This window comes from Brienomyrus brachyistius, chromosome 1, assembly GCF_023856365.1.
Source record: "Brienomyrus brachyistius isolate T26 chromosome 1, BBRACH_0.4, whole genome shotgun sequence".
Classification (NCBI taxonomy): domain Eukaryota; kingdom Metazoa; phylum Chordata; class Actinopteri; order Osteoglossiformes; family Mormyridae; genus Brienomyrus; species Brienomyrus brachyistius.
In genome coordinates, this window is record NC_064533.1 from 6,174,032 (window position 1) to 6,188,750 (window position 14,719).

Consider the following 14,719-nt stretch of genomic DNA (forward strand, 5'->3'; position numbering starts at 1 on the left):
ACAGAAAACCTGCTGGACACCGGCACTCCAGGATCTGGGTTCGCCCCTGCTCTAATAGCTATTTCCAGTGACACAACTCATAATCTCAGGCTGGTTTCTTGAACATTACATTGAGTTCATTTTATTCAACAGTCACCAAATCTCAATCCAATAGAGCTCCTATGTGATGGGGTGGAATGGGAGATTCGCATCATGAATGTGCAGCCAACAAGTCCGCAGTAACTGCGTAATGCTATGTCAACATGGACTGAAGTCTCTGAAAAATATTTCAAGCACCTTGTTGAATCTATGCCATGAAGAATTAAGGCAGTTCTGAAGGCAAAAGGAGGTCCAACCCAGTACTAGAAAGGTACACCAGATAAAGTGGCTAGTGAGTGTATACTTGTATATATTGTACGTACATATGCTCCATAGATCCAGCAATCCATTATCGTCCAAGCCACTCAGCTAAGTCTGGCGGCTCCTTAAAAGGGGACGTGGTTAAGGCTTTAAGATGACATCACGAGTAGGGGTGTGACCTTGCCAACTTCCTCTTCCTGTCAAATCAAAATTCTATTCATTAAGAGATGTGTGTACATTTTTGTTGTTTTTTTTTGTTTTTTTTGTTACGTTGTTTGAGTCTGCAGGGAAGTATGCAAACATTTAATTTAATCTGCACAAATGGTGAAGCCTTCGAATCGTTGACTGTCACTGTCCTTGCACATTAATTTTGCCTCTAACACAGGTGACAAATAGCTTCATCCATCCAACCGTAACCATGTGCGACAGGACGTGGAAACTAACAAACGCAGCCACGGGGGGCGAGACGGTTTTTAGCCTCTGCTCATTTTATTAAGCTGTGAAAGTTTTAAATACAATGACGGGGTCTGTAACTGGAGAGCGAAGACAAATAGCGTCGACCTGTAAACAACGTGTTGAGAATTTTCCGGAAAGGTGTCTGTAGCATCCGCACGAGAAAGAGACTCCCTACATAATCACAGACATTTAATTAAACATTCAGATACACAATTAAAAAAGAAAAGAAAATTAAGCTCTCATTTGTTGTCTTTTTATCATACACATTTTTAGTTATATATCATTTCTTTATTTAGGAAGAATTTTCTCAGCAAGAGCCTTAAATCTGTGACCTCTGCTCCCTGCACCCCCCCCCCCCATCTCAAATGAAAAGCTGGAATATGTCCGTCCCGAGGCCTCATGCAGAACAGAGTGTTCCTGGAGGGGAAAACGGACGTCACGGAGGTGCAGGGAGACATGCGGGAGGAGAGGGAGAGAGAGAGGGAGAGAGAGAGTGCAGAGGGGACACAGAGGAAGGGAATGGATGACAATGGAGGAGAATGTTGCCGTTGTTTCTTTTTTTCCATTTTAGCGGGAGGATCTTCCACTTGGTCTTTGGTTCTGTGTTTTAACGACTGTATCCAAACTCATCAGCATCGTCAGCCCGGAAGTCTCCATATCGCCAGAGATTGAGCTGCAAAAAGGGGGGAGGGTTAATAATGAACGGATGCAGAATGAAACTGCACCAGACACCTCGTTGACTTTTACCACACCCCCCCCCCTTCCCACGACCCATCACAATCTCCTAAATTTACGGCTGTTTATTCCATTCATGGGACACTCCAGTCAAGCTTCTCTAGCGGAGGTTCTGCCTCCTCCCAGGCAAATGAGACATTTATAGGATGGATGAAAGTGGAGAGCATTGCTCATGATGGAGAGGGAGATAAAAACGATACACAATTAAAAAGCTAGCTGTGATGTGGAACCTATGATGCGTCATTGTTTTTCCATCCTAACTAGCAACCAAAGCTAATTAGCCGCACATACAATCAATACCCTTTATGAATGACATGAGAGTTCACCGTCTGGGTCGCTCTGTTGTTTCAGCTCCCATCTAATCACTTGCCGAGCTCATGTGAAGTGCTCCTAAAACAAATACTCTCCGTTTCAGCTATTCCTTTACTTAATGGGGCTGTACTCAGCATTTAAGCATGCCAGAGGTAGCTATTAATCTAATCTACTACGGATCCTGGGCCAGTAACCCCAAAAGCTTACAGATGTACAATAAAGATGTACAAAATAATACAGATGTACCACACAAGGTACAGTAAACATCTGAGGTTAAGTCACGGGGATCACTGGCTCGCACAATCACAGGGTGCCAACGATGAATGATAAACTCTTACCCTGGAGCTCTTTGCAGCTTCCTGCGCCTTCAGGTATTCGGCAACCTGTGGAAAGACGGGAGGGAGGGGTTAGGCCAGACCACCTGTGATCGGGAACACCGGGAATGTAGAGGAAGCCCGTGAAGCCTTTGCTACTCAAAGAGTGCTTGGCTCAAGACCAAGTCCTTCTCAGGAATGACACTCAAAGCCCAGATGGGTAACCTACTTATTCTAAACACGGGAATACAAACCATGCAGGTAATACCTACTTAGCCTGGTAAAGCGATCAATGATCATGTCGAAGGGAGTTAACTTGACTAGGGTAAATGGGCAGTGTTGGTCTGCTGCTGTCTGGCCCAAAGGCCCATAGTTCTGGGCATGTAATGACATTTAACGTGTGCTGTCATCTCTACGATAAGGAGGAAAACAGAAAATGGATGATATCATTCTACTCCAAAGCCATCCTATCACCGCTATAAGGGCTTCTTAGGGTGTAATGTACCGTGGGATATGGTCAGGGAAGAGCTGTCATCCTCACGCTATCATTCAAGTACCCTTATATCCGTGTTTTTTTTTCCCCGTTAAGCAATCAAAACAATTTGCTTACTGACTTCGACCATCTAACACAATTTAATTTAAAACAAAATCAGTTGCAACCGCTAGGAATCCATGGATGGTGTTCACCCATCTAACCAACAGCAGCTTATTCTGGAACCATCGCAGACAAACACCACGCAGTCCTGAAATTGCTGCAACTGCAGAATCTTGCATGTTCATAAAGCAATCAGACAAAACATTCCAAGACATTGATGATTCTAATACCTCTGGAAAATAATTATATTGACGTACAAAACTGGGGTTCTCAAACAAATTACTGCAGACTACATTTTCTATGAATTGATCAGCAGTTAAGAAAAGCCGTTTTCCATTAGAGCTTGAGTATAAATGGGAAATGGCCGCAGGGGTGGGGGAGTCATGGAGCCAGTACTTGGCTTAGAAGAGAATGATAGACGATCACCCAGACCTCATTCAATAATGTGAATATATAGACATGTCCGGGTCTAGTTCCAATGACCATTCTCAAGATCCGGTCTCTTTGAACTCTACAGGTTCAGCTCAAAATCTTAACACCCACCTACTGGATTTGTAGTATAGCCCAGGGATGTCAGACTCCAGTCCTGGAGGGTTGGAGCCCTGCACATTCTTGGGTTGGCCCTCATTTAACACCTGATTCAACTCCTTGCAACGTCTTGTATTAATTACCACACAGTGATTGAGCTGAATCATTTGTGGTGGAACAGAGAAAGAACTAAGCTGCCCTACTAGGCTAGAGTTTGACACCCCTGGTATACCCTATCTACATGTCTTTTGCTAAAATCACTCTACAGAGATGCTCTCCCACATAGATTTAACATTTTTTGGGAATACTGGGGGTGAGGGGGCTTGATTGCCTTGTAGAGGACAACCGATGACTGTTCTTCATACCTCCTATTAAGAAATATAAGAAAAGTAGCCATAAGAAATTAGCTCTCTTACAAAATGGAAGGTGTTGGAAACTGCAAACCATGTCACATCCTCCCTCCCCCAAACTCCTCCCCCTAGGGACTTGAACCGCTATGCTGGCAGGCTGGTTAATATGGCATCTCACACATTTCACTACAATGAACTGGCCACCAGGGGTAGTCCACTCAAACATGAAGAGATATAGCGGCTGATCAGGCATGCGCAGCCGATAACTCCTCCGGGCCTTCGGAAGATCGACATGAACAATGTTCCAGGATCTCCTGTCCTGAGTAGTATGCGGACCCATTTGTGTCAGTGAGAGAGGACCTCCACCCAGGTGGATGTTCGGGGTCTTGGGGGTTTTTTAGCAATTGGGAGAGTCGTCACCTTTTGGGGTGGTGTGTTGTGGAGGTTCTTGGGAGCATAACAGGGCAGGTAGGTGTCATACAGCACAGCCCTGACTTTAAAGGTCGTGCATGTTCTGGTATGAATGGCCTCAGTCAGACCTCTATTTGTACGGCTAGCTAAATGCAGAATGCCAGCAGTCATTTGGCGAATCATGTGACTGGCCGCTGATTGAGAAAGCTCAGCAGAAATTACTCGTAAACTCCAGCTGAGCTCCTCTTCTCAGCTGCCCCCCCATCCTCTTCCATCATAATCCCTGACAGCTTTCGCCCCCTGCTGGCCAGACTCACTTGGCTGTGCTTTTAGCGACTACGTTGGTCCAAACAACACAGTATCATGTCTATTAATTTCCGTCCTCTTTCATCAATGCCTCCAATTATCAGCAGCAGCACACAGACTAACGAGGAAAGCTGTCAAATAGGAACAACGTCAAATTTCGTTGAACAGCCTCCGTTTTACAGTAATTAATGCCCATAGTGCAGATACTGTGTCAAAGACTATGGGTAATTTTCGCAAACGAGGTGTCCAAGGCAATTTGGTCATAGAATGGTATGCTTGGTACATGTATCCCCCAAGACAAAATGTCTGAAATAGAGTTATTACTCAAATCGACCAACATCTTAAGCCTTCAGTGGACTTTAAATTACATAAGGTGGACCACCAGAGCTTTATATCACATCCCGGTGACGCTGAAAGCCAGGTCCACGACGTTGTATGACAGAAGGCCAAGACACGTTAATGCTGGAGAAACACTTGCCGCTTACCGCGAACCAGCCCACACGGACCAAAGTCACCTCTACTGTTTAAGGAATGTTAGGGTTCTCCTGTCCATCTCCCCCAGCCCCTGCCACATTCCACCTTTCTGCCGTCTGAGCTGGCGTCCGACACCAAAACAAAAGGATTTTCAAGGACCTGCTCAACTAGAAGGTAAAGCTGATGTGATCCCTGTGACAGATGGGAATCACTGAGGGATGCTCCCATTGTTTAACCCCTACAATCCAATTAAGGCACACTCTCTTTTTTCCATGGATGACGGAAGTGTGACGGGTCAGTTTGGATGATCAAGCTGATTAAAGCCAGTAGCAGACACTCAGTCTGATGTATCCACATCCCATCATCTCCATGATCCCTATCCAGGCTGGTTTGGGTTTCAACTGTAGCTGAAGAAAAGGCTCAAGACCTGCTTGCATGTTTGGGGTTTACTTCATTTTTTAGCTTAAGTTCCACAGTAGGAGAACCCCCTTGTTCCAGATGGCTCGCCCTAACATACATGTTGTGCTCTAAAACGCCTCGCCCTTCAGGATTTCCCAGAGAACAGCCAAACGTAGAGCTTGGAAGATTTTATTTGTTCCTTCCTGACAATAACAGAGTGATCTTCTCTAATCCTCCAGGATAAAGTCTTGTCTGAAATACTTTCCTCGTTCTGCCTTTTCCCTCATCCTCTGCTGCTTGGTTTGCTTTGTAGCTGGATATGAGGTATACGCGTTTTTTTGCCAGCTCACTACATTATGCACTTAGATGCCACAGAGTCAATCCTTCGTGCACCATGAGAATTTGGCTGATCACTACCACTGTGTGATGCTCCTCCCTGATGTTACATGACACTTATTCCTGGGGAAGAATAACACTCTCCACCGAGCAGGTGGCAATTAGGCTTGCATGAAAACACCTGCACGCAAGTCTCCGTCTGATACGTGAAGGGAGGCCCTCCGTACGTACGATCCAAGGAGAGCGCCGCAATTAGCGTCGCTAAGACTGTTAGCCATGGCACTGATTACCACCATACTTCACAGATGTCTTCTGGGGACCCCGATAGCGATGTCGACAATGGTGGTCTGTCTTCGCAATCTCACTCTGGCGCATCTGCAGGGTATTTATCGTCTCGTCACCTGGAACGGCAGCTCCGCGCTAAATGATTCCTTAACAGCGCATGAGTGACGGTAGCACTAGTTGGAATGCATTTAAAGTGCTGCACCATTTGGAGTGAATTTAACAACCACTGGGAAAAATAAGACTTGCTATGTGCCTCAAAGCATGCGTCACAATGCCACTGGGTGCTAAAGTCTTGGCTATATCACAAAGTACTACATGTAGGCAGACTGGATTTCAACAAGGACCACAACAAATATGAGATATCTGATTTAAATAAAATTATGAAATGTCTATGCAAGATGGTCTCCTTAAGCATTTGTGTGTTTCTCATGTTATCCATCCCCGCCTTTCATAATCGCTTATCTAGTGCAGGGAAATGGTGAACCTGGAGCAAATCGCAGGAAGCACAGTTCACAAAGTAGGGGAACACCCTGGATAGGATGCCAGGCCAACCAGCCAAGTCACCTAACACCATGCTTCTGGACAGCAGGAGGACACCTGAGTTTCTGGACTAACCCACAGGACCATGGGGAGAACATGCAAGCTCCGCAGATATTTGAATTTGAACCTGCAACCGTAGAGGAGATAGCAGGTCGTTTTGCAATATTAAATTCTTATGATAAGGATTGACTATTGCTTTCTGGTACTGACACACTGTAGGTTCAGAGTGGAGAACGGTTCATTTTGCTTTACAGTGTGACCTCACCCTTTAAGAAAGCCTGGAAAAGCACACGCTGTGTTTACCTGGAAAGGCGTGAAGCGTGGCAGCGAGCCGCGCTGGCAATCCGGCGGCATGCGGAGGCCAACGTGAGATGAAAAACAACCTGCTAATCTGCACGGGGCCCAGGTGACGACGAGCCCCGATCGTAAATAACTGCGCCACGGAGACGCAAAGCTCCATTCGCAGGAATCCGCTACCGCCTCAGGCTATACTCCCTGAGGCACTTTCACTGAATACGACACTTCTGCGTCATTAGGACATGTGCAGGGGGGAAGAAATTCTCATCAGTGTTGGAGAATATACCTCCATCTTCACTCAGAATTCAGCATGCGGCCAACAGCTGTACACAAGGGCAAGACAAGGGGGCTGGCTGTCAAATTACGTCAGCAGAATCTGCAGAAAACTCTGCACTGCACTGCAACCACAGAAGCAGTTACTTTTGAGCATTCGGTATTCCAATAACTCTTCCAGGTTTTCGCGTCGTCTATGACCTCTCCAGTCGGCCTTGATTTAGAGCTGGACAGCAGCGATCTGCTTACAAGTGTTGATGCTGATTTATCCGTTTGCCGGATACATGTTTTCATCCCGCTCTTTTTATTGGCCCTTTGATGAAATATCACTTTCACCTGTAAGGAAAGCCCTGGCTAAAACAGAACAAAACAACAAAAAAGTATTAATCTGTCGGGTTTGTGAGTGGACAGGCCCGCTTCCCCGGCCTAACCCTGTTTAAAACTGACGGATTCTCAAATTCGCCAAGTGTCTCCAACAATAAAGCTCGCCACGAGGAGCGCTCCCTTTAAAGCGAAACAATCTGCGCAGAAAAATGACCACAATTTGGAGATAATGCCATTTTTGCGTGGTTAAGTCTTATTTCCAAATGCGAAATCAGTTTTCCTTTCACCTCCCACTGGTTTTTTTCATGAACACTGTAAAACTGGGACCACATTCGGTGCAAGTTTCACCCTGCTGCCAAAACAACTCCCATTGTGGTGTAAACCGACTATTGGACTCGCTCTTTCTGTAATTCTGGCCTTTGAGGGTGTACTTACAAGGCAGGAAGGCAAATTTACCCTGGAGACAGAGAAGCACATTCTCACAAGCTTATGTTCAAACGTAGGGGACCTCTGCGATCAACCACCATTCATCTACTACAACCCAAGACATTCAGATGTTCTTTCAATTAGATATTTAAATTTGCATTTTAAGTATTGAGCAGACGTTTATTCAAAGTGACGTACACCTGTGAAAACAGAGAATTCCTGGAGCAATTGGAGGGCCTGATTGGGGGTCCACATTGACATCACCCTGCTGACCCAGGGATTCCAACCAGTGATCTTTTGATCACAGCCACAGGGTCCTAACCCACTGAGCCACACACCGAGAGGCTGAAGACAGACTGCACCCAACTTCAGCCACAAAGGAAGGAGACCCGAACACAACGTGACAAGACATGAGCCCACGGCACGGCATTCTGCAGTCGATTCCATTGGGTGGGGGGCTGGAGAGTGAGGTCATTATACAGGCCAACACAAAGAAAGGAAAGCTCTAAAATATAAATAAATAAATGGGAGCTCTGAGGGCCAGGCAAGCCAAATTGGATTTTTAAGGGTTGCGGGATGTCGTAGGACATCAAAACCTGGTTCTGTCCTACCTTCATTAACTTCTCTGGTGTGGTGTATCCCCAAGACACGGGGGGAGAAAAAAAACAGAAGGAAACAGGTGTTTGCAAACATACTCCGGCCGCATTAAAGAGGTTCAGTGAAAATGCATTTCCAGAGCAGGAGAATCAACCCCAAATATGAACCTCATTTCGGAGCCACCCGAAGCGGCTCTGAGTAAATAATGGTTGGAGAATGTCACGGTGTAATGGCAATAATTATTATACAAATAGCCTTGTTTACTTTACTCTGCACAATCTATAACATGATTTCTCAACGCCCTGCGAAATTAGCATAATCTGGAAGCACAAGCACAAATTCTCAGGTCAAAATATTGAAGTCTTGCTTTTCGTGTGGCTTAAAATTTAATTTTCCATGTGGTGTGCTGGTTTTGAGGCCTGGAGAGGCATAGCTAGCCTGGATGTGAGAACCAAGAGATGCTTGATCAAAGGAGTGCCTGCCTGTCGAGGGGGGGGGGGGCTGTGCTCTCACTCACACGCCAGAGACACGGCTGTTACCTGCCTGCCATGATTTAAACACCCCGCAGTCACGGCACCTGTAGGCCTTGTTTCCTCCAGCCGCTAACGACATGCACATCTGTGCCCCCCTCCAATCCAATGTTTAATTGCCCAGGCGACTCGCCGGCGTCACGTAATTGGACAGTTTTACGCCCTTGGTTACTTATGGGGGGATGCTCGGGGCTTGCGGCACCTCCCTGAAACCTGCCATGTTATGCAGGCACCAGAGGGTGGCGCTCACCGCTACAACGCGACTCTGCTCCCACGGTGACACTTATGACACTATCTGGTAGTGACACCACAATCTCAGGCACAAACCCACATATTTCAGCTGATGATTACAGAATTAACAGACGTTATTGACCTTGCCTAGAACCTCGAAAGGGGTGACCTTTGACCCACACTTGCCCCTGGGGGTCTCCCTCAGGTAAACACGGACACAAAGGAGTTTCTCGCGAACACTGGCCGCTCCTATCCTGCAAATATATCTCACCAATTAACCAATTAACAGTAATCATTTCATACTCTGACCAATCGACTTTCACATTAGTCGACCGACAAACACTGATGCTGACCCTAAGCAGCCTTTTTTGTAACACATGCAGCTCTGTAGTTCAGCTTACAGGCATCAGTGAAGGCTGCCACACGAGGCCTCAAACCCATAATGTTCAGCTTGAGCCCACGTCCCGAACCCTTACACCACGTGGGCTCCTATATTTAACATTCTACCCACATTCTATTTAAAATATCAATTTCCTGTCTTCTCCCATCCATTGTAAATGTGAAGCTAACTGATCCACCCAGCTGGATACACAAATACTGTACACAAGGGATCGTTCAGAGCAGGGAGGGGGGTCCTTTTCAGAACATCCATCCATCCCTCACTCGCTCAGGATGTGTGTGTGTGTGTGGGGGGGGGGGGGGGGGAGTGCTCCAACAAACAATGGTGCAGCTCGATGTGTAAACCGTGTCTGTGATGGTGTGGACAGAATGCAGCCGAGGGGGTGAGCTTGCATAATGGCCTGTGCTTCCTCTTCATTGGTTGACATTTCAGGAAGTGATGCGGAGCAATGGCTCTCTGGCCTCGCTGGACCTGCGGGAGTAGCAGAGATGATCCTGGGCCGAGCTGGGGGGTGGATAGCGCTTGACTGACATCTCGGAATAATTAATCCTGTCACCCTAAAAGACTCTGCATTGCCTGCCTGAATCCTGCATCATTTTGAGATGTTTTGAATATTTTAAACAAAGGATAACAAATGGGGACCCCCCCCCCCCCCCCCCCTCGGCTGTGTGTATTTATCATCCAAGTGATGCGTGATTCAAGGGCAGCGTCACTGGTTACCAATCGAGCACCAGATTGCACTATTATTTTGATGTTTTGCCGGTTAAATTAAAAAGGGGAAGGGGGGGGGGGGAGGGGGGGGGGGGTGTCTCAACAAAAATAACGTTGAAAATTAAAAATCTGAGCGCGAGACAGATGTCGCCCCTGCACCCCAGGCGTCGGCATCCTCGTCAGGCGGGGCGCCCTGGAGGTGGGAAAGGACGACGGATGAAGGGGAGGCCAGAGATAAGCGTTCTTCAGCCAGCGTGGGGCACCACGGCGAGGGCCCTCCGGACCGACGAGGCAGCTTTCGGCCATAAATCAGGCCTGAGGGCCACGCAGCGGGATTTATGAGGTCCCTATTAATCAGAGGTCTGCCAGCAGGGCAAAGAACGGCCAAAATCGATCCAGGTAGATGGGGTGGGGGGGGTGTTAAAGGTGTGTTATTCCACCATTTCGACAAATGCCTCCCTAAGACTGCTGCAAGTCGAGGACAAACCATTCCCAGGAGGAAATGGCGATCTCTGAACTTCGCAGATCAGAAAAACGGCTCCTGGCCGACCCACGAAGGGGGAACGCCTGACAAACACAGCTATGCCGAGAGGTTCCGACCCAATCTGAGCCGCGGCCTCTGCCTCAGGCGCAGTCTGGCAGGTGCCTGGGTGCATGAGGCTCTATGGCAAGGCACCTCCCCTGCAGAGAACACTGCCGATCACTCGAGCTGCCCAACGTCCCTCATGCCGCGGCTCGCTATAAACATGGCGTCAGTGCTCTGCTGCGCTGCCCGGACGGAGACACCAGCGGAAAAGTGCCAGCCGAGGGGCAGAACCGGTATGAGATTATGTCGAGGGTCCGGGCAAGCAGGAGCGCCTTCAGGGAAGCTGCTACGGAATAATCAGCGATGGCAGACAAGACGACGTTAGTATAGTGCTGTACATACTGGGCTACAGGTGATATAGTTAGATACAAAGAGAGAGAAACAGTCAGTGATGGATGGATGGACGGTCGGACAAGCAGGCAAAGGCAGACAGAGGCAGAGGTAGGCAGTCAGACAGGCACGGAGGCAGGCAGAGAAAGGTAGGCAGACGGACAGAAAGACAGACAGGCAGCCATAACGCTACCCTACCATCTTCTGCAGGTGCTTATCCTTCCGAACGTCCACCATGACCATGCCCTCCTTGACCAGGCCCAAGCCTACGTCGTCCTTGGTGTCAGTGAACTGCAGCGTCACGTGCTGGCAGCTGCCCTCGACATACTCCACGTTGACCAGGCACTGAGTGTTCTGGATGTCCCGCACCACACAGTCCACCACATCGGCTCGGGCGTCCTCCTGCAGGGGGGTGCCAGACACACGATCGGGAGGGGTCACTGCACAGAGGTGGGATAATGGGTCCAGCCCCACCCCCCAGGCCGCCTCTGACCGTCACCGTACCGAGCCGCGGGCATGCGGGCCTGTCTCCACAGCAACCAAAGAAGCAAGTCGTCCTTGGGGACACAGAAGCATTTCAAGGATAATTCCGGACGCATTTCCCTGATGCTTCAAACGGCTTATATCATCCTCCCAAGTATACAGGGGAGCATCTTCTGCGTGGGGACGATAACTTCCTGCACAGGGTGCCTAGACCCGCCGGCCAACGTGCCCCTGAATGCTAATCCGGAGGAAGCGGCTGTGGGCATGCTGAGGATTTGTGGATTAGCAGGGCCGAGGAACAGAGCCGGCCCTCAGTGTGCCGGACCATACCAAAACAGCGTGTGGCCTGCAACAAGTGTCAGTCGTGTGACGGGTAGGCATTGGGCCAAACCACTCTGCCCCGGGGGGGGCAGGGAGTTCCCAAAGCTGTGTGTGACAGGGATCAGAGCTGGTGTCATAACCATGGGCAGGGACACCCAGGGATGAGTCACCATGTTGTTCCCACCCGGCACCTGGTGTTAACTGCGTCCGGTGGGATACTCACATCTTGCGGGACCTGGATGTAGGCGAAAGCGTTCTCCGAGGCCTGAGCGGGCAGTGCGCGGATGTTGAAGGCCGGGGAGAGAGGTGCGAGTCGCGTGGAGGACACTGTCTCTCTCTGCGGGGAGGGAGACACACGCTAACCGGGGGGATTCTTCAAACAATGACTTTTTCAAAGGACTTTTTCAACGAACCAAACCTCAAATGGTCAGTTTTATCATTTATACTGATCCATTTTACTTTAGTTGTGTAAGCACACAAATAAACCAATACATCCAAAACATCAAACAGCATAATGTAACGCAGAGTCCATTCCAGCACATTTCGTTTTAATCAGATTTGAGGAAACGGTTTCTAAGAATATGGTGTAGGTGAATGTCTGCTGCCTGAAATCCACCTCCAACTACACCCCAGGGGGACACCATACTCACGTTGCCGTAGTCAACGTAGAAGACGTGCACTTTGGCAGGGGACTCCACCCGTTCCACCTTGGCTCTGTACCTTTAAGATGGAGGACAAGGGTAATTAATGGGACGACTCGCCCGAGTACAGACTCAACAGGGCACAACGCATCACAGTAGTGCTGCACACTGTGACCCACTGTCGGAGAAGGTGTCAAGTACACAATGAGAAGGATGGGGGAGGGTTTAATCGCTGTCTCAGAAGACAGTTTATATTTGCAGAATCAAAGATTTACATTTGCTGACTTATAACCTTCCAGAAGAAGATGGTCAAATAATTCGCCTGCCCAACCCCAACCACACGTCAACACGGTGATGATATTCCAAGCAACAAATTTCCTCACTTCATCGCAGGCTGGATTCATTCCAGATGTAAGGCTTCATTTACTCAAGGCCCCCTCTGTTTCTGAGCTGCACTGAGGTGGGGGTGGGGGGCAGGATGTGGGGGGCACAGATCTCAGCTTATTCTGTGCTGCCCTCACGCCACCTTAAGTTCACAGAGATACAAGGTTCTCTGCTTCTTTTAGCCAGAACCAGCAATGCTCATTAATGCTTCACAGAATAAAACCTAACATCTGATTTATGGTCCCTCCCCCCGGGCTTGACCCATGGAAGCCCCCAGGTACATTTATGCACCGCTGAGAAACCACTGTACATTCCTATACAAGGACAGGGGGGAGAGAAAGGCAGCAGAGATGGGACAGGTCTGCATACACTGGGCTACACCTCTGCAGCAGAACCGACCATGGCCGCCGGCTGTCAGACAAAACGGAGATCCACAAAACGGGTTCTGCTACCTTTAAGGGAAAAAACTCGCACCAAGATGGTCTCTCAGGAAGAGCAGACACAGCATGGTCAAGGCTTGCTGTTTGGGGAAAATTCACGGACGTTTCAAAAAACTAGCTATTTATTTCGTTGAGTCAAGAGCATGTAGCTAGATAGCAGATTAGTGGAACATGCTGCCTCAGCATCTCCTAAATAAGGAACTAGTTTGTTTAATATTTAGTGTAGTGGCTGTTTGTGGCCAATAGGGGGCCCCACGTAAATGAGCGGTTCAAGTGGTGGTAAATGGAGTGTGGTGACCTCCACGTACAACAAACCTCGCACCGCAGGTACGGTTGCGTATTTGGTCTGTGCGTGTATGTGCGCGCACACACACACACACACACACACACACAGGCAGGGACACGGACACGCACACACACACACAGATGGACAGGCAGGGACACGCACACACACACACACACACACACAGCGAGAGAACAGACACACAGATAGCATGCAAGGAGACACAGGCAAGCAAACAACCACCTCAACACAGGCCAAGGCTGTTTTAACACACCCAAATAGAGACATACAGGCCTGTGCACAAATTTACACACACACACAAAGCTGTGCACTCAGCCTCTCTGTATGATAGACCAAAGCCTACAATTAATTCTGCAGAATGTACGCCAAGCATCTAAATGAACCACGACAGCCCGCATTACCACAGAAGCAAAGGTCTGTTACGCTCAACGCGACCAGACCGCGCCCGAATCCCTTCCAGCGCGGTGCTGGCGGGTAGCGGCAGTTCCCATCTGCCGTAAAGCCATCTGTAACCCCGAACAGCCACGGACACGAGTTCGGGCTCAGATATGGGGATTTGGCAGTGCGGGCGAACATCACAAGCGACGTATGGCGAAAGTCAGCCCCAACCATTAGCGGGACGGGCAAAGATGCTTTCCCCATCATACATTTCAGAAGCTGCTCCCGCTTGTTGCTATAGAGTTCCATACGCCCAACCGCTTTTCGACTCCGAAAGGGGTTACCCTCCATTGCCAGAGATGAAAGAGAGTCTCAGAACTCCCAGGAAAGGTCCCTGCATAAGAACTACACTGACTCCCCACGTGGAACCCGGTGAGCTCGGCACTCACCACTCGCCGTCCGCAAATTTGGAGATGCAGTACACTCCGTTGTGTGGGGTGAAGGCGCCCTCGACCGGCGGCTGGGCGGCGATCTCCGCGCGCATGGTCTCCATCAGGGTCTCCAGCTGGGCACCTGCAAGAAACGACATGGACGAGCAGATCAGCCTTCACCAAGGGGGAGACGATCACATAGTCCCCCCCCCACCCCCCCTGCAGGCTGTGGGACTCATGGCAACCCCAGCC

At 48.9% G+C, this 14,719-nt stretch overlaps 1 protein-coding gene across 1 annotated transcript in view; it reads right to left on the minus strand.

Annotated features, from left to right (window-relative positions):
• Nucleotides 1–806: 806 nt before the first annotated feature.
• Nucleotides 807–14,719, minus strand: part of snd1 (staphylococcal nuclease and tudor domain containing 1) — a 90,141-nt gene continuing 76,228 nt past the window's right edge. Inside the window, exons 18-23 of the mRNA XM_049020584.1 lie at nucleotides 14,486–14,609; nucleotides 12,540–12,609; nucleotides 12,113–12,226; nucleotides 11,284–11,487; nucleotides 2,181–2,225; nucleotides 807–1,468 (exon numbers count right to left, since the gene is read on the minus strand). Of these exons, the coding sequence (XP_048876541.1) occupies nucleotides 1,403–1,468; nucleotides 2,181–2,225; nucleotides 11,284–11,487; nucleotides 12,113–12,226; nucleotides 12,540–12,609; nucleotides 14,486–14,609 (623 nt within the window). The 3' untranslated portion in view covers nucleotides 807–1,402. The remainder of the gene's footprint in view (nucleotides 1,469–2,180; nucleotides 2,226–11,283; nucleotides 11,488–12,112; nucleotides 12,227–12,539; nucleotides 12,610–14,485; nucleotides 14,610–14,719) is intronic.